Source organism: Penicilliopsis zonata (genome assembly GCF_001890105.1).
Source record: "Penicilliopsis zonata CBS 506.65 unplaced genomic scaffold ASPZOscaffold_8, whole genome shotgun sequence".
In the NCBI taxonomy this organism is placed as follows: domain Eukaryota; kingdom Fungi; phylum Ascomycota; class Eurotiomycetes; order Eurotiales; family Aspergillaceae; genus Penicilliopsis; species Penicilliopsis zonata.
In genome coordinates this window covers 461,503-480,493 of record NW_019208918.1, presented here as the reverse complement: position 1 = coordinate 480,493, position 18,991 = coordinate 461,503, and the positions used below count along the sequence as shown (strand labels likewise).

General features: G+C 50.4%; 8 protein-coding genes across 8 annotated transcripts; 5 read left to right on the top strand and 3 right to left on the bottom strand.

Moving 5' to 3' along the window:
* Positions 1–1,106: 1,106 nt before the first annotated feature.
* On the top strand, positions 1,107–2,242 carry ASPZODRAFT_2059193 (hypothetical protein). The gene is made up of 4 exons (XM_022727621.1): positions 1,107–1,363; positions 1,432–1,530; positions 1,598–1,982; positions 2,062–2,242. Exons 1-4 carry the CDS (start codon positions 1,190–1,192, stop codon positions 2,106–2,108), a joined length of 705 nt encoding a protein of 234 aa, XP_022580632.1. The 5' UTR covers positions 1,107–1,189; the 3' UTR covers positions 2,109–2,242.
* Positions 2,074–2,931, top strand: ASPZODRAFT_133119 (hypothetical protein). The gene has a single exon (XM_022723192.1). The coding sequence runs from the start codon at positions 2,376–2,378 to the stop codon at positions 2,778–2,780; it is 405 nt and encodes a 134-aa protein (XP_022580631.1). The 5' UTR covers positions 2,074–2,375; the 3' UTR covers positions 2,781–2,931.
* Positions 2,932–3,413: 482 nt separating this feature from the next.
* On the bottom strand, positions 3,414–5,531 carry ASPZODRAFT_66999 (hypothetical protein; the record flags this gene model as incomplete). Its single annotated transcript, XM_022729416.1, has 2 exons — positions 3,414–4,566; positions 4,636–5,531. The coding sequence occupies 2 exons, from the start codon at positions 5,529–5,531 to the stop codon at positions 3,414–3,416; spliced, it is 2,049 nt and encodes a 682-aa protein (XP_022580630.1).
* Positions 5,532–9,237: 3,706 nt separating this feature from the next.
* ASPZODRAFT_133114 (hypothetical protein) lies at positions 9,238–10,241 on the bottom strand. The gene is made up of 4 exons (XM_022723191.1): positions 10,181–10,241; positions 9,655–10,109; positions 9,378–9,600; positions 9,238–9,320 (listed from the first exon to the last, which is right to left on the bottom strand). Exons 1-4 carry the CDS (start codon positions 10,209–10,211, stop codon positions 9,298–9,300), a joined length of 732 nt encoding a protein of 243 aa, XP_022580629.1. The 5' UTR covers positions 10,212–10,241; the 3' UTR covers positions 9,238–9,297.
* A 211-nt stretch (positions 10,242–10,452) lies between these two features.
* On the top strand, positions 10,453–12,212 carry ASPZODRAFT_152343 (hypothetical protein; the record flags this gene model as incomplete). The annotated part of the gene is made up of 3 exons (XM_022725845.1): positions 10,453–10,860; positions 10,916–11,127; positions 11,195–12,212. 3 exons carry the CDS (start codon positions 10,453–10,455, stop codon positions 12,210–12,212), a joined length of 1,638 nt encoding a protein of 545 aa, XP_022580628.1.
* Positions 12,213–12,447: 235 nt separating this feature from the next.
* Positions 12,448–13,140, bottom strand: ASPZODRAFT_117988 (hypothetical protein; the record flags this gene model as incomplete). The annotated part of the gene is made up of 1 exon (XM_022721190.1): positions 12,448–13,140. A coding segment is annotated over exon 1 (663 nt), but the record flags the coding sequence as incomplete, so codon positions are not given.
* Positions 13,141–15,162: 2,022 nt separating this feature from the next.
* On the top strand, positions 15,163–15,936 carry ASPZODRAFT_67032 (hypothetical protein; the record flags this gene model as incomplete). The annotated part of the gene is made up of 2 exons (XM_022729420.1): positions 15,163–15,306; positions 15,367–15,936. 2 exons carry the CDS (start codon positions 15,163–15,165, stop codon positions 15,934–15,936), a joined length of 714 nt encoding a protein of 237 aa, XP_022580626.1.
* Positions 15,937–16,691: 755 nt separating this feature from the next.
* ASPZODRAFT_133108 (hypothetical protein) lies at positions 16,692–18,604 on the top strand. Its single transcript, XM_022723190.1, has 2 exons — positions 16,692–17,303; positions 17,388–18,604. Exons 1-2 carry the CDS (start codon positions 17,099–17,101, stop codon positions 18,215–18,217), a joined length of 1,035 nt encoding a protein of 344 aa, XP_022580625.1. The 5' UTR covers positions 16,692–17,098; the 3' UTR covers positions 18,218–18,604.
* Positions 18,605–18,991: the final 387 nt, after the last annotated feature.

Sequence of the window (18,991 nt, the reverse complement as noted above, 5' to 3'; positions counted from 1 at the left end):
TTTCAGTCAGCCTTGCATGACAGCCTGCATCTTTCTCTTTGGATGGTTAACCGCCGCAGTAACAATTGCAAACGCAAGGCTCCCACTCCAAGGCAGTATTCCAACAAACGGCGCAGCAGACGCATCCAGGCGACACACGCAACAGTCCCCTCCAGCCGGCAGAAGAGGAGTCTCGCCATTGCTGCCAGCGTGGAGAAGACGTGGCCCTTGTACATCATAGAGTCAGCCTTGATCAATTTGGAATCGAAATATACAGCTTCCCAAGGCTGTCCACTGTTGAGTCCACTGTGAGTCCATGACTCGCGTATCTCTTATCAGTTGCACTGCCTCCTCACGGCGCCAATAGAATAGACACTCCAATAGGAGAAATCAAAGGTGAGTCGGTATCAAAGGCTAAAAGCTGAAGGCTGAAGTGTCACAGTGTGGCATGTGCCATGACGGTCACATGGTCACCGTCCAGGGCTATACCCTAGCACTTCTGTTTTGGTCATTCCTTCAGTTAACCTTCCTTCCATACTTTAGCCCCCGGCAGATCATTGCAGGTCCCTGTCACTGCATCATTACAGCCAGTAAGTTAGTTGAAGACATCAGCACAAACCCATAATCTAAACCCCACAGAATCACCTTTTTACGAATTACGAACAATGCTCCCATTTCAAGAGGCTGCCGCGAAGCTGTCGACACCGGTTGACCCGCAGTCCATCATCCCGGTCCAGGTCGATGATGCAACCTTTGCCAGCTATAAGGATTTATGGATTGACAACGCGCTGATCGACCCGCCAGCATATGTCAAGTAAGTGTGAGCCCTGGCCAGTGAGCACAATATATACTTTGTAACTAAAGATGACAAAAAACCTAGGTTCCGGCCATGGCAACTGCAACAAATCCAGGATATCATTGACATGTGGAAGGACTCTCGCCCCCAGGTCGCCGACAGCGCAAGAGAAAGGCTCGCAGAAATGGAAGCAGAAATGCCGCCAGGCCCAGTGTTAGATTCATATCCTCTAGATTCGTTCCTATGATCCAGTATTCATAGCTGACCAATGAATGCCTTTTTAGCATCACCCTCTCCGAGCCGCTGGGCCTAGAGCCTATCGTGTACTATCGTCTTCGGTTCTTGGAAGGATACATAAAGGAGAACCACCGCATTTTTAAAGATGACGAGTCTCAAGTCAATATTCGAGCTGTGATGGCAGCATATCGTTCTAAAGAGCTGAAGCATCATCCAGGCAAGGTCTCCTTCTGGTGGAATGGAGTTCAGGTCGGTCTCATCAGCGAAGAGGAAGAGCGAGACTATGATTTCGACAAATCGATCGCCAGGTGGGAGAAGGAGTATGGCCACAGCTTCCTATACCGAGAGCGGGTATGTTGAATGAACCCCCCCTCCCTTGCTTGTCCCCGGGTATGGATGGCTGAGAATAGGATGAATAGATTAGTTTGCCTGTTCCCCAGCTAGCAGCACTCTCGCTCTATCAACCCTCTCAGGCGAATTTCAATCCTCTTAATTTTCACCAGCCGATGCACCACAAGGTAAGTACAATGTCTTTGCCCTGGCTTTTGGATCTGTGCTGGGAACTCACCATGCATGTTGATGCAGATGAAGGTTCTAGTTCAACTCCCTGGCTCTACGATCACTCTCTGTGTGGAGGTTTTTGATGACACAGGCTCGAGCTATCTTGACTTATTCTGGGACGACTGTTACGGACTCGGAATGGACCCGCTAACCCTCTTGCGAAACTACCAATATGACTTTATTGACCTGAATGCAGCGAATGGGCTGATTCGTCGACCCTTGATCCCAGTCACCCTTCAATTTGTGGCTGCCGATGACACGCTCATAGGGCAACCGATTCACACATCGGCTTGCCTCTGCCTTGATGTCCACAGTTGGGAAAGACCCAGATGCTCGGGCTCGTCGCTGCGCCGATCTCTTTTCACAGCTACAGCCCCAGGAGATTTGGGGAATGGAACGTTGATAGTCGGTACGACTAAAACTCGCACCATCAATGCCCTTCCCAGAACTAGATGAGAGTCTTCTAGGTGACTGACGGAAGTGCAGAGCCCCCCCCCCCCTCCCTTGCCGACGAACTGAGAGTCGAGAGTCATGATGCTCTCATGATGTTATGACACCGAACGAACTCAACGCTTTTTGACTTCATAATACTTTGAATAAAAACCCGGGTCTTCCTCTAACACTGTGTTTACGACTGTGGCCTAGTAAACTAATGCTATGTGTTATTCAATATGAAATGCCAGGGTGCGCCTGGAGCATGGCTTGCGTAGCGTGGTAGTATCTGAGGTAATATGTACATCGAAGGGGAACCGTCAGGTTCATGGAGAGTCGAGACAAAGGGAAAAAAAAAGGGTTATTTTAAATGAGCGACAGCGGACAAATGAAAAGAGTTCAAAATGAGTGTGAGCTGATGCAGTCAGTGTTGCTTCGGACACTGCTCGTAACCAAGACATGTGGCTGTCGTGTCATGTCATCATGTCATGCGTGCCTGGTCATGGAGGTCGTAATTCGTGGGAAGAGGCGGAACGGAACCTGTCAGAATCGGAACAAAAGTATGTCCAACATACAAGGCGAAAATAAGAAAAAGAAAAGAAAACGAAACATGACCAATGATTCGACCAGAAGAGAAAAAAGAAAAGAAAAAAGAAGATGGATGGCTTGCTCCGCAAACCCTCCTAAACAGACTGAAAGCCTTTCTGTAGACTGTCTCGTCCGTTTTCAACCTGAATCCAGTCCGGTTGAACCGAATCATGCCACAAGAAAGTAGCCAAGTCGAAGAGAAATGAAGAGGGGAAAAAAAAAGATAAAAACAATAAACAATATACACTTTGCAGTTGTTCTGTCTTCCGTGATGTGATCATCCTGATCCAAGTCGTGAGAGAGAAAAAAAACCCCCAAAAAGAAAAAAAAAAAAAAAAAACAATGCGCCGGCTAACCTGCCCCATCCTAAGAAGAAAAAACAGTAAACAATCGCTAATTAACACAATGTACCTGAATAAATAGAATGATGAAGAAGAAGAAGAAGACGAAGAAGAAAGTAAGTCACAAGACGCAACTAGAATGGTAAAGTTGCGTCTAGCATGTTGAAGCTATATTTGGCTAAATGCTGGCCTGGGGGTGGATTGATTGATATTCGTTTTGTAGCTTCGGACCAGCGAAAGGCGTATATATGAAGGGAAAGAAAAAAGTTGTAGAGCTGAAGTATATCACAAAAGCTGTCGGCTAAAATTTTTCATATCGGTGGAAAAGCGAAGAGGGTGAATGTCAAGTCAAGGTATGGAAAAAGGTGGATAAGAGGGTGTGGGGGCCATATGGTCGGCCATCAAACACGAAAAGCGAGATCAGTGGAGAAGTAAGTGGCTGAAAGGGGGAGGGGCGAGAGGATGGATGAAGAAGACTACTAAGGCTGACGGAAGCTGGGGCCATCCTCTTCCTTGACGGAAACGGGGCCGTACTCCTGCACCATGCGGCGGAAATCCTGGATGACCTTTTCGGGAACGCGATCCCACATGAGCGAGCGGGAATGGACGCCCGAGATGGATTTGGCAAGCTGACGGCACTGCGCGGTATTACTGCGCATGTTGGCCCAGGCTTGCTGCAGATTGGAAGGTGGCTGGGGCTTGAAGTCACTGGCACCATTGTCACCGCTCTCAAATGTGGTCAGGGAGTTGTACTGCTCGGCAGTCAGAGCAAACAGTTGCTGCTGCTCCTGCTCCTTGGTTGGCATCGCCAGTCGGTGGTGCAGGTCGTCGAGGTTGGACACGGCGGCACCGGCCGTCATCTGAGCCATCTCGGCCCCGCTGATGGTGGTCGGCAGCATGGCAGGAGCGCCGGCGCCGGCACCGGCAGAGGCGGACATGAGCGAGGGGTTGGACGAAGTCTGGGTCAACTCCGCAGGACTCGAGGCGAGGACGGCCTTGAGGACGTTGGCGGATTCGGCGCGGTACTCTTCTGACAGCTGTGGGATGGAGCGGGAGGAGAGAGGGCCGTTGTGAGAGGCAATGAAGGCCCCGAAGAGCAGACACATGTAGAACGCATTCCAGCTGAAGGGGGAGTCGGCGGCTGCGGCGACCTTGTCATTGACGGATGCCTGCTGCGAGGCGGCAGCGGGCATAGGATCAGCATCGAGCGAGAGGTTGTTGACAAGGGTCAGTTCCTCCCAGCCACCATCCATGTTCAGACCCTCCAGATCCGAGAACTCGTTCGAGAAGGAATTCGGGGGGGCGGCAGTCGGGGGCTGCACGGGGCCGGCCTTCACCTGCTGCTCCAACTTCTCGACCATCTCCATGAGGGCAGTGTTCTTCTTGCGAAGCTCGAGGGTCTCCAGCGTGTGCACGCGGATCATCTCGTCCTTTTCCATATGGAGATTCTCGAGATACTGGTTGATCTGCTGCTGGGTGCCCATCCACTCGTTCTTCTCGCGCAACAGCTCGGTCTCGCGCACCTGCATATTGCGCAGGTCCTCTTCCAACCCGTTGATGATCTGCGTAAATTGTTTCTTCTCCTCCTCCAGCTTCTCGGTATGAAGCTTCTTGCGTTGCCGAGAATCGAGGCTGTTTAGGAAAAAAGAAATTCCGTCGTTAGAATATAAGGTTAAAAAGGGAATGAGACAAAATACTTACGCAGCCTGGCGGTTCCGCAGCAGACGCTTCTGCTGCTTGAGTTCCTTGATCTCCTCCTCATTGGTGGACTGGTTGATCAGCTGGTCGATGTTACTCAGCGTGCGTTCGGCAGGGATCTCGAAGCGAGCGTTCTTCTTCCGAATGCCGTCACGGCGCAGGCTCAAGGGCGAGCTGTTCCGGTAGGAGGGGCTCTTGGTGGGACGTCCCACGCCGTCGGCGAGATCGGTCGAGGCGGGCATCCAGCCCTGACTGGACTGCGGCGACATGGCGACGGCACCGGGGGCGGTGTAGGAGGGCATCCCCGGGCGATAGGACATGTGCGAGAGCTGGAGAGCACTGACAGGGCCGACGGCACCGCCGGAAAACGGGGCGTTGGCGCTGTGTTGGTCCAACTCGGGAGAGAAATGGTCATACATGACGCCCGTGGGGGTACACGAGCTGGAATCGCGAGCGAGCGAGGACCAGGCTGCAGTAGAAGATTGCCCGTAGGCGGCGGCGGGATGCTGGGGTCCATCAACACGCATGGTGAAGGGATGGGCGGTCGACTCTAACATGGCCTGATGATGGGGATGATGGGAGGAGGAAGAGACAGCGGAAGGATGTCGTGACGAGGAGAGACCAGTGACCGGCTGGGCAAAATCAGGCCAGACAGGCTCCCGATGATGGTGAGGATGAGGATGAGAAGGAGGAGGATGATGATGAGAAGGATGATGTGTGAAAGGATCTGTCAGATTGTCGTAGGAAGTGCGACGATCGGAGGAAGAGATCTCAGGTGATGTGGTGGAATCGAGGATCTTGTCGTCAAGCACGCTCATCTCGTCGTCTTCGGAGAAGGCCGGTTTCGTTTCGGGCGATTGTTGGTAGAAGTCAAAGGTCGGTTGAGAGTATCGAGCCATATTGTGCAGTGTGTGAAGAGAGAGCGAACAAGAGGAAGGAAGTGATGAATGGATAGATAGTATTGGTCAAGAGGCGGTGTAGAGCGGGGTGGAATGATAAAGTGAGGATGTAGTAGTAGTAGTAGTAGGATAAGATGAAGAGGAAGATGAAGGGGAAGAAGAGGTGAAGAGTGGAAGAAACGTTGTTGATAGATGATTCAGTTATTCAAACTGAATCCAGCTGACAGTGTAGATTGGAGATTGTTGATACCACTGGGGATGGCACATTTAATACCCGCTGGTCAGAGATCGCGCTCCGTTCCAGGAACGAGTCATCGTGGGCGGTGAAGCTCAAGGGGGAGGATTTGAATTTCGGTGGATTGATTATTATTTTCTTCTGGCTCGTTATTTTCGTCTTCCTTCCCCCCCCCATTCCCTTACGATGGTCGGCAGGTCCGGGACGGGCAGGGAATTCTCGTTTCTCCCGAGTTTGGCGTGCAGGCGATCATTGGATGCTTCGTTGGATTTTGGGCAGACGTGCAGCAGACGAATCAGGAGGAGGAATCGACTCTGTCTTAGTAAAAAGAGGTCTTAGTAAAATACAGAGCACCAGCTTGCTATTCCGTATCTAGAGGAGGAAAAGGAGACTCACCTGGATAGGAGGATCTTTCTCCTCCGTACCTAACTCGAGAAAGACGTTTGGGAGGGGGGGGACTACTGTCTCTGGACTGTCCAGTGTCCACTGTCCAGGTAGCCTTATTCCAAAGGCGTCATTGTCAGACCATCGTGTAAGAATACCGTATTGATAGGCCATGGTTCGCTCTGCCAGCCTTTTGTCCAGTTTCAGTCCTTCTTTTCCCTTCCTTGCCCAACGTGATGGAAGGAAGAAGCCAAGCCATCCATCCTCAGGCACACGAGGTCCTGTCGCTCTGTCTAGACCTGCTTCCCCTCTCTACTCTCCCTCGAGGGTCAAGGCTCAAGCTCAGGGTTCAGGGCTGTCTCGATGAATGCCCAAGAAGAGGGAGGCAATTGCCGTTAGTGTTATGCGCATGGGCCGTGATCTCCAACCATACAGGTACAGCATAGGTACAGCATACAGTATACGGTACTAGGAGGTACCTAATACTACTAGGTACTACTACGGAGTACTGGTATCATCTACCTTAGGTACCTTAATACTGTACCTGTACTAGACACTCTAAGGTACATTATCCAGTTCTCTTACCAGACACTCCAATGCTAATCCATTACATTACCTGCATATCCGCGACAACGTCACCCGTACTTTTGACTCGCTTATCTTATATTTATTATACGTTTTATATTCCATTATTTCTCCTAACACTGTGCCTGTAATGTAGGTATCAGTATTACCCACCCTCAAGTTTGGAACGTCAGGGCCGGCCCGTGATCCACCGCACCACACAACCTGCACCTTACACAATGCACACTCGCACTGCACTGGACGGGGACAGAACTACGGATACGGAGCAGGAGACTCCATCTGCGTACCACAGATCAAGCACCGGGAACAGCGCTGGTAGGGCAGCTGTGCCTTGGATGGCTCGATAAGGCAAGGCCGCCTGTCCGTCCTGTCGTACACACACACAAGAGACACACACAGACACACACAGACACACACAGACACACTCACTTGCTTACACATTGAAAAAAAGAGGAGAGAAGCTCGGACTGGGAGAGAAACCAGGCTGACGGTGATACAGATCTCTCATTTGCAGGGCAATCACCTGCTCATGTGCATGCCTCGGGACCGTGCTCCTGGATATCGAAGCTCGAGCTTCAAGATCTACAAACCAACGTTATATCAAGTTGATACAACTATCTCCCGAAACCGGGAAAAACAATGGCAGAACATCTCCCGATGGGACTGGACGTGACTGGTTCTCCCTCTCGGCTCAAGCAGTATCACCTTGGAATTATTACTATTATCTGACCGCAACACACAAACTCGCCACCTCGGCGGAGTAGGTAGGTACTAGGTAGCCCTCTTTTTTTTGGTACCTACTACCATCAGTTCATTGGGAGATTTCAAAACAACCACGGGATTGACTACGGAGGCCCACGATGCCGTTCCCCGGACGGAGTACTACTCTGTTTGAATCTAGTGCTGGCAATTTTTCTTTGGCCTACCTCAGAGTTGGTTATGACTCACGGCGAAAAAAAAAAAAAAAAAAAAAAAAGTACGAAGTGCCGGCTCGATGCTCAAACTGCTCCAGCAGAATAGCTTATTCCTTCGACTGCCGTCGACTGTCATCTCCGGAGACTGCCACGTCTTGCTTTCCATCTCGCTCGCTCGCTCCTCGGAAATTGTCCGTTCCTTCAATAGCATGGCAAATTTCTCACAAGAAGACTGCAAGAAAGTATGGAGTGCAGCGTTTTGCCAACATATTCAGCGCGTACAACACATTTGGTAAATATAGAACGGAGATTTTGCGTATGTAGTAGTATACGGCAGCACTTAGCGAATATCTGAAACGGCTATCCTCTTGATATGGCGGTGAGCACTACCAGACCACCTGTTTGGAGTGTACTCTACTCATCTAGCGTCTATTTTTTTTCAACTAACTTATACTTGAGTCAATGCGAGATGAAAGGCAAAGGCATAGAATGATAATTCGATGCGATTGAGAAGAATCCATCGAGGCTTCTCCTCGATCATCGAGTGTGGGGTCTTGGACTTGGGTGCAGGTTTGTTGCCCAACGCGATTCAAGAGGCAACAACAAGTTGGTGACCACTGTAGTTATTGGAACACTACTACTAGTCTACCGAATTCCAAAGATTGGGCAGATACTTATCTGATAAGTTTGAGGTAGTGTCTGTACTTTTGTAACCATTAGTAGATGATTGTATAAGGCAGTTGTTCCTCTATACCGACTGCTTCTTGCAAATCCCGGTCCCAGCAGAACGGATGTGAAGTAGTAGCCATTTGAAACGAGGAGAGAGCTGCATTGCATGATGCAGGTTCAAGCAAGCTCAAGAGCAGATACCAGATGAAACGGATGAAACCAGAAAAACCACCTTCGACTAACAGGTATACTCTATGGTTCCAGCATATAGACCACCACGCCAAGTCGGCTCGCTTCTGTTGGAATCGTTGTGCTCAAGTCTCGCTCGGGCTACGTGGATGCCTTGATTGACAGGGAGTCAGGAGTCAGGAGACTGGAGACTGGAGAGCCATGGCTGTCTATCTTTTCGTCATTAGCTATATTTTCCCTTCTGGGTAGAAGGTGCATAACCACCAATCGGACCAGAAGTGGGACACATTATGAGGCAAGTACCACTATTTTGATACTACCTTAGTAGGTAAAGGCAGTTTACTTGGTTGTAGTTATCAGGTACATTGCAGTTAGGTACGGGTAAGGCTAGATATGCCTGCCCTATGACTCACACTACTGGAGTGCTTCTGCTGTGGTTACCATTGTACTGGACTCCCTCACTAACTACACAACAGAATTTCTGAGAAGTATTCAACTTGAAGATGAACACTTGAAATGAACACTTGAGGAATGTATCTGGTGAATGAGACTCCTATGCAAAGGCAGACCGAAAAATAGGTTGGTTAAGCTTGATCTGAGGTAGGCTGCTGAAGATGATTATAAACTACCCTTAATAGGTGTCACTATCAGGCTTCTAGATACGTTTACTCATGCAACATCCATCTCGGACTACACGGGCACACTCAACAAGTTACGTCTGTTATGGTATTGAACTCTAATAAGAGGCAAAGTTTTGTACATGATGTGATGCAGCTCGCCATGCAAGTACCTAAGCCTTGGTGGACATGATGCCTGGTGATCTTAGTTTTGGGATATACAGAAAGAAGAGAAGGGAGGGAGGGGGCTTACGCTCAACATCGGCAACGCTCTGCTGGAGGATCTGCTGGAGAACCTTGGGGTTCTCAAGTTCCTTCTGGATCTTGCCAATGATAGACTCGGCAAGCTCACGCTGCTGGCGCTGCTTGACCTGGCCCTCGTAGCGGACCCACGACTCGAGAACGGTCTTGGCCTCCTCGGCAAGGGCGGTGCGCTGCTCGAGCTCGTAGGCCTGAGCCTCGAGCTTGGCGGTTTCCTAAAAAGATTTTTAAGTATGAGATATCACCGGTTGTAAAGAAGAGAAACACACCTTGGAAACCTCGAAGAGCTGCTTGGTCACCTCAACGACGCTGGAAAGCTCCTTGACGCTCTCAATGCGCGACTTGACGGCGTTGGTGTGGTCGGCACGGGCGGCGTTCAGGATGTCGGTGTGCTTCTTGATCTGGCCATCCGCCCACTCCTTGTACATGGGGCCACCATACTTGGCAACGGCAGTGAAGACGCTGAGCAGGCAGAACGCCGCAACGGTCTCCTCGTTCATCACGTAGAGCTCGTTGCTGATGGCGGCGATGGACAGACCGGCCGCGGCAGAGAGAACGGCGGTCTTGGACACCAGCGAGTTGCCAGGGAGCGAGTCAATGATCGACTGGGCCTTCTTCTTGGGGTCTTCGACGGGGACGTTGGACGCCGCACGGGTCGCGGTCAGGTTCGCCGTGATGGGAACGAGGTTGCGCGTGGGAAGGACCGGGCGAAGCCGGGATGCACCTACGGCCGGTCAGCACAAAATTTTTCATCAGAATCGATCAAGCCCCTCAGGGAAATTGGTTTCGCCATACCAATGGCGCTCTTAGCCAAACGAGAAGCCATTGTTGCGATGCTCAATCGTAGGACAGGTGGATGGATAAACGGAACTGAGGAGTCTTGAGGTCGGAATGGCGGTTTGATGGGGTGCAAACGCTAGGCTGTAACAGGGATGGTGTGTGTGCCGCCGGAAAAACCTCTCCCGAGGATCGCCAAAAATTATTGTACTCCGTACAGGTGAAGGCGGTGGTCGGCGAAAAAAAAGCATTCTTGCTTGGATTGGACGTTATCGCTTTTCAGATTAATCATGGCTCCCACAGGTGATGGAGCGAAAGGCTCCAAGAAGAGAAAGAATCCCAAGGACAGCGGTGTTCCCTCCTCCAAGCGGCGAGCAGTCGCCGAAAACCAGTCCGAAGATGCCATGGCCAAGATCCAAGAGCTCGAGGAGCAGATCTCGGAGTCGCGAAAATACTACAACAATATCGCTATCCTGCTGTCGATGCTACCTGCTGGCCAGGCGGGGGGGAAGCCCAATCTGGCGGTGGCCGTTGCGCTCTGTCGAGTCTTCTGCAGGTTGATCGCGGGCGGCAACCTCTCAGAGCCTCGTGGAGCGGCGGAGAACGAAAAAGTTATCGTGGCTTGGTTAAAGGAGCGCTGTCAGGAGTACCAGAAGGCGTTGCTGGATATCGTGCGCAACGCAGATGCTTCCTCTCAGGTAAGAACAACTTGCTCCGAAGCCTGTCTTCTAGATTCTCGCTGACAAAGAGTAGATCACGGCGTTGACTTTGTCCATGCGTCTGGTGAACGAGCGAGCGACGAATATGCCCGAAGGAGACATTTATGTGTGGACCTTTGGCCTGTTCAAGGCTGTTTTTGAGGCCGTCGTTGAGGCACAAGATGGGGAGGCACTGCGGGCTGAATTCCTCACAAACTTCGTCAAGGCCTACGACGACGTGCGATATTTTACCTTCCACCATGTCTCGTGAGTAATAGCTACCTATTGTTAGGCGTGCGAATATATCTCGGGGCTGTGAAATTGACTATTGCAGTGAGTACGCAGCGACGCCAAGAACCTCAGAAACCCTCCAAGTCCTCATCTCGATGCTGTCCGAGTGCGATACGGCACCCACCCCCGAGCATGAATTCGAAAGCTTCTACAATAAAAACGCACAGAAGAACAAGAAGCTTGTCTCGGTGAATGCGCACAAGAAAAGAGCTCAAGAAGCATGGCTTGCGATCCTGCGGAACAACCTCTCCCAGTCCCAGCGGAAAGCCCTGCTACGCATCATGTCGCACACTATTGAGCCCTGGTTCAGTCGACCCGAGCTTTTGATGGACTTCCTCACGGACTCGTATGACGTTGGGGGTGCGACATCTCTCCTGGCCCTTTCGGGTCTCTTCTACCTCATCCAAGAGAAGAACCTGGACTACCCGCAGTTCTACACGAAGCTGTATTCCCTTCTCGACGCCGACCTTCTGCACTCGAAGCACCGCTCCCGGTTCTTCCGCCTGATGAACACCTTCCTGGCATCAACCCATCTCCCCGCCATGCTGGTCGCCAGCTTCATCAAGCGCCTTTCCCGCCTCGCGCTGAACGCCCCGCCCGCCGCCATCGTCGCAATCGTCCCCTGGGTCTACAACCTCTTCAAGGAGCACCCAACCTGCACCTTCATGCTGCACCGTGTCGTCCGCGATGATCCCGCTACCGGGTTCCCCGATCCGTTTGACCCCTTCGAGCCAGATCCTACGCGCACGAGCGCCATCGACAGCTCGCTCTGGGAGCTCGAAACCCTGCAGTCTCATTATCATCCAAACGTCGCCTCCATCGCCCGCATTATCTCCGAGCAGTTTACCAAACAGTCGTACAACCTCGAGGATTTCCTCGATTACACGTACCAGGGCATGCTGCACGCAGAGCTCGGGACGGGCGAGAAACCTCTCAAGAAGCTGCCTGTCGTCGAGTACCAGATCCCGAAACGCATCTTCACCGACCGCGGCCTGGAAGAGGATGGTGGCGTGGATGCTGGTCCGGGCAGTCTGGTCCGGGCCCTGTGGGATTTTGCCTAGTTCTTTCTTTATGAATTTCAAGACACTGTATATAATTAGCAACCTTGAGAATAGAGCCAATGCTCAAGTGAATTTTATTAGAAAAAAGTTATTAGCAAGCAATAGCTCATCCAAAGACATCCAAATGATAATCTAACAATCCATGCAATCCGAAAACGCCATTTGAAAGATGCACCCAACACCAATATTATTATTACCAATTTGCAGTCAACTGGGTTTCATGTATAGCCCACTCGCGTGCGTTTACAAAACCGCGGTTCCTCGCGTGGCCTTGTCCCCTGCCCTGCCCGCTTGCCAGGGTGTATGCCATAGACCCGACAACTTGGTGAAGATCGACTGGTTCGTCCATAGGAGAATCCTGATACACATCGAATTGCGCTGGCCGCATTCGATCACGTAGCTCGGCTTCCGGGTCACCGGGGTGATAGTCGCAGAAGGGATCCAGGCAGAAGAGTGCTCGTTTCATGTCGACATAGAAATCATCCGTGACTTTAACTGGGATCGCCTCCATATTCGCCCTCAACCGCTCCAGAGTTTTGTGGGCTCTGCGGCGTCGGTGCTCTCGGTGAACGCTGACTTCCGCTTCCATGTTTTCGAGAATTCGTGCTATATCCTTCTTGGACTCGGCTTGTCTGACCGCTGCTTCTGTTCGGTCCGTGATGAAATGGAGCTCTTTCGAGACGCACCGAAAGAGCATGTCAACCTTTGTGAGCGCACTGGTGACACACAGACTGAGAGTACGGGCGAGAGATCGGCTGTACAGTTGTTCCCAGAAAGACATCCAATGCGCAAACCCTATCCGAGATTTACGCATGCGGGTCAATTCCAACGACGTAATGAGACAACGACAGAGTGCGACGGTTTGCAATGCATCGGCACGGGTGTTCAGCAGCGCCATGGACGACGGGCACGTTGCAGACCGGGCTAGACCTTTCGCCTTTGATTCCTTGACCTTCTCCTGATTGCAGTAAAATCGTGGAAGCAGCGGCTTAGCGTTCTGAACTGCTCGGTCTGCCTCCAGATGGATCTTTCGACCTGCTGCAAAAGAAGCAGCTTGAGGGCGAGCTTCACGTCCCGCACTCGAAGATGGCTTAGGGGCCATGGTTGAAAATTCCGGAAATGGTAATGATAAGGATAGGTTCTCTTGATGCTGTAAGAACAAAAAGATTAACGAATGACTTGAGTAACTATCACAAGCTCGCAACGAGTGGCCGGCTAGATAATAGAGTAGTAGGGCTAGCTATTAGGTGATGGTGTAGGTAGTAAAGAAACCCAGAAAGTAGGAGAACTGCCTCGAGATAAATACTGGAGAAGGCAGCTCTTCTCCATCCATTCAACTGGCCGGAATTGAGGCAAGACTGGCCAGGCCCGGAAAGAGCGACCTGAAGGCGCAGTCCATCGATGAAAGAACATAGATATCGCAAGTGCCATTCTGTATGCTTTCAGGATAAAGACACTGCTATCTTTGCGGTAATTGCCCCACGATGGATGCGGAACTTCAAGTTCTCAGGTCTGGAACCGCCGGCCAGGCTGTGTCCGTTGGGAGACGAGGCAAGCCACCTTCCCGTTTTCGGTTATATCAAAGCAACTGTGGCGGTTGGCAATTGAGGCCTGGAACATGACCTGACCATTTCTGAACCTTGCCTTTGGACCATCAACAAGCTCTTATCTTGTTCTTTTGGCAGACGTCGATACGGCCTTATTCTAGGCCCAGAATTCCTTTTGCAGTGATAACCAGCAATGAAATGAAAGCAGGGTTGAAGGTGGGAAAGAGTGCTGTTTGTTTCGACCACCTCTTGCGAGTTAGAACGAATTTCAGAACTACCTACCTAGGTACTTACTACCACCGCAATCACTTCCACTGGCTGTGTGATAGATTCAGGTACGTGATTTTAGGATTCTGATTCCTTCCAAGGTGTGCGATATTGGATACTACTATCTAGCTCCCGTTGATGTTGCCTCCAACTCAGTCCACTCGTCCTTCCGTCAACTACTTTTGTCTCGAGTACCGCCAGTGAATTGACGACTACGGAGAATGACAGTCAAGAGCTTTAAACTGGCGACAAAAGAAATGGATTTTTTGACAGAAGACGTACATGCAATCATGGTACTGTGGATGGAAGGGCCAAAATGGAATCGAAGGCGGTGTTTGAATCAAGGAGGTCTAACATTCCACCCTAGCTTTACTTATAGGGACAGCTTGCTGCATAAGTCTTGCAAAATATAACCGCTGACTATAATAACAGCTGCTCTTGAATTCTCACATTACCCCGGGTTTTTATGATATGTCTTCAGCAAGCCTCACCCAGTGGTGCGATAACCTAGCGCATTGGGAATACTGATAAAGCATCACCAGAGGTTCTTGCTGTGTCGGAAGGTACTCTGAATGCCTTCTCTAGATTCTTTAGAGTCAGTGGAATGATCGCCCCCCACTGGAATGTAACATTTGCAGAGCAAAGACGCGCTCACGAGACCAGTTGCGTACTCGCGGTCCCAACAGTTTGGCTTCCCCATGCTCCCTTCTCACTGACGTGGTAAAGAATGGTGTGCACGAGAGACAGAAGCCTGTTATCCTCGATCATGCACTCGAAAGATCCCCGCCCTGCCCTCACATTTGACAGCGACCTGTCATAGCAAGGAGTGGGCATTCTCAATTAGTCCAAGCCTCTAGGCCCTCCTTCTCCCAGCCCAGAAGAAGATCTGATCAACTGTTATTTTGGTCGCGAGTCGAGGGCCACCTGTCAGAGAATGTTATGACGAGCTTGCTGGCGTGGCGGACAGCATTTATACACTGGAGCTTCTGCCCTACGCCTTGATGGAATGACCAGGTCGATTTCAAGGTGTTAGACTCTTGTCGCCTCGTTCTTCTTTTCTTCTCTCTCCTTTTATTTTCTCTTCTTGCCGCAATTTCTATTAGGATCCTGACGACTATACGTGCCCAATTTTTGCGATGCATTTCTCTCTGTTCTTGTTCGCCACGTTGGGCTGTATCGCGTCGGCCGTGGCGCAATCCAATATAGCATTTACTGCGTGGCCCAGCAGTATCACCGCGGGGCAGCCTGTCACACTTACATGGAATGGTGCCACTGATGCTGTAAATTTCCATATAGTATGCGTCCTGTCATGATTTGCAGGCTAACAGTACATGTTACAGCCTGTCACGATCACCTTACGCAAGGGCCCTTCCGGGGATCTGAAAGATGTCCAAGTCCTTACCAACACCGCCCAGGGAGGGACCTACACGTTTACTCCCGCTGCAAGCCTTGTGAATGGCGACGATTATGCTTTCCAGATCGAGCAAGAGGGCACTGTCAACTACTCTGGTCTGATCGCCCTTCAGGGTGGAGCCACAGCCGGGCCAGAGTCGACCATTTTCTCGACTATGACTGTCAGTGATGTTGCATCTACCGCGTCTCCAACCACAGGCACCACAACCCTCCCGGATGCCCCTGCTCCGACAACAGGTGCAACAACATCTGCCACAACCTTGGACAACGGCCACACATCAACGTCTCAGACAAAGCCTACTACGACGGTACCTTCAGGGAGGATTCACGAGAACCTCGACAAGACCAGCTTTGTTTCATCCTCCGCCGTTGCTCAAAGCACAAGTATTTTCGAAGGTGCGGCGTCGAATGCGACTGTCAGCGGAAGCGCTTCGATCCAAACAACCCCTACTTTCTGGCTGGTGGGCGTCATGGCTTTCCTTGGGTATCTCAATTAGGAATTAGTTGTAGAATCAAGTAATCAAAATTAGATAGATATTTTAATTTATGGAAAAATTTATCATGGTCTCGAACCTTTCAAAGCAGTTATAAGGCAAGGCGATAATTCCTGCCCCCCGTGTCAGACGTTCACAGCCCAACCTCAAGGTTGTTGGGGAATGAGTATATGACCTCACAAAGCACTGTTAATTGTCTTGACGCTTTCCAGTGGCCGAGTAGCTCTGCCCTTCCCTCTGATTTTCTGATAAGAGTTGAGAACTGTCGAGCGTATCTTTTATCGTTTATCTAAGCCCTCCGCAGTTCATAATAACCACGGAAAATTTGAATAAAAAGTGTTGAAAAAATTATACGTATCGCGGAAACACAACCTCCATCTGTGTACCCTGCATAACAAGGCTGCAGTTGGCTTTACAACGTACGCAGACGTGTTTGTTTGTTGGTGTTCCACTCTTCGACATGGATGGTCTCGGATGGCAGGCGGAGGTGCCTGCCGCCTTGCCAGAAGCGGAGCGAGCTGACATCAGTCTGTGATGTGAAGAGTCCAATCTCTACAACTCTCTCGTCCAGCTTGAGACCACCTCCTCTGGCCTCCTTTATGAATCCAAGACTACATTTCTGAGCTCATATTCTCTTGAACTGACGCTCTTTTCTTCGAGGAACCAGTCATTTCACATCTAACTTTTTGGAGTGATTCTTCATCGCTTCACTGACACACTGCGGTGCACACAGGGTTAGTCTAATAAAGAGACTGCCTGTTCTGCCTCCACCACACTGTGATGATGTCTCGGCAATGAGTAAGCGCCAGAATAGTGCTCTACCTGCAGATTTGGTGCATCTGAAGCTTGATCTGCTTCCTGGTATGTCTCAAACTCTCGCCTTTCTTTCTCCATCTCGTCTGCCCGCAAGCCCCGTCACCTCTCCCCTCCACCCGTTGCTTAGGGATACTTGGGATTCATCAGAATCTGGATCTGGATCTGGATGGCAAGAAGCTGTAGCCTCTGTCTGCAGTTTATTTCTTAGCTCGTGCATCCTGTGTGGTGAACTCCTTGCAGCCCGCAGCGACTGTCTTGTCGGACCACACGGTGGACGTGTTACAGATCCCTGTCTCAACTTCTTTGATACACCTGTTTCCTGCTTTTGTTGGACGATACAAAATTCGAGATGGTTCGCTTCGGATGGGGAAAGAGGGCCAAGAAGAAAGAAGAAACAGTTGCTGACTCGAATGATGCTACGCCCAGTACAGAGCTTCCTCGTGTTAGCTTATCCCATGTGGATACACAATTAAATATGCACCACCAAGCAAATCTCTTTGACAGTCAGGAAACGGACCAGCAGGCCGGAACACCTCCGATGGAGTTGTCCTCAGGTACCAAGATCCCGTTTACAGTGCCCGGCTGGGTTGGCAATGTGTTTGCGAGCGGTAACTGACCACGTACACTTTCCAATACAGAACCCTCCACTCTCCCCGTATCCCCCAATCTCTCGAGCATATCGCATGGCGAATCCTCGGCCTCAGAATGGTCTTCCGCCGTCGGCCACGCAACCACCGGCAAGTCCGGCCGCGTCATCCACAATCTGCAGGAGGAGATCGCTCGCTTGACTCGTGAATGCAGTCTGTACCGCTCCCGCGCAGAGGAAACACAGCGCAGCAATGAGGCGTACAAAATACAGCTCCAGAATATGACGGAACGGCTGCGAAACCTCGAACAGGTGAACGAGACAAACCTGAGCTCCATAGCCCGCAAGGACAGAAAAATTGAGGAATTGCGGGTAGAGATACAGTCTGAAAAGGACAGGCGGCTGGAGTCAGAGCAGGAGACTCGCAAGATCCATCAGTTGATGGCTGAGGGTCGCGATGAGTTCAACCGCAAGTGTGCCGAGCTCCAGGAAACGACCAATCACTTCCGTACCCAATACGATGTTCTCGCCAGGGCTGGACAGCGGGAGCGGGCCGATTTTCAGAAGAAGTTCAAAGGCATCCAAAAGGATTTTCTCGCGCTCAAGGAGCATAGCGAGAAGAAAGATCTACAGCTTGAACGTCTAGATGCGGTCATGGCGCAGAAGAACCGTGAGATCGAAGTCAGCAGAGAAAGTTTCGATAAACTCTTTGAAGAATACAAGGCCTACAGAGACGCCCAGGACCGGGAGCTTCGCGGTCTGATCGAACGAGCACGTCAGAAAGAGTCCGACCTTGATGCGGCCCTCGCTTCGCTCAAAGAAACCGAAGGCAAAATGAAATGGACGATCCAGGTCAAAGGTGAAGTGAAAGACTCCGAGTGAAATGAAGCACAACTGCGATGCTCTCTCTATTACCATGGTGTTTGAGTTTGAGACTCGACCCTGAAACCCCCCGACCACTTCGCGATCTCTACACTTTCTCCCGTACATTTTTTTTTCGGCTTACATTGAACAAAATTCGACAAGAGATTTCCATCGCCCCGGTGGTTCTTGAAAATCTCACCTTCTATTTCGGCTTCTCTTCATTATTATTACTATTACTATTGTTATTATTACTATTTTCCCAGCGCCGCCAAGCCTCTGATACCCTGGGAACGGCTACGACGTTGACTACCATCCAGTCCCATTCGCCCGGAGTTTACGTTGAAGGTTATGATTTCTAGAATATGTTAAACAATATCGAAAATAACGGACAGAATAAGCAAAAAACGCGGGAGACATCTAACATCTTGTGAATCATTCCTCGACTTGTTCAACCAAATTCGTCTGCCTCCAAAGCCATCTCGAAATAGAATGATCTTCCTGAAAACAGGATGGTCCGGTTTGGCGTTGATACTACTACATTCTTCTTCTGGTCTATTCAATCCTGTATAAGATTATCTGGTTGTGGCCAGTGTGGATAAATTGGCATTGTCTTATGTTTCATATCATGTCAAGATTGCTTCACTCACAGAACTACTATGATGCTACAAAAAAATAATAAAAGAAACTCTATAAGATTAATGATGCTTTATATAATTGTTATTCTTTTGGCAAATTCTTCTGCTTAAAAAGGCATCCAAGGTTCTAATTTCTATGCTGTAAAGCAAACCTGCA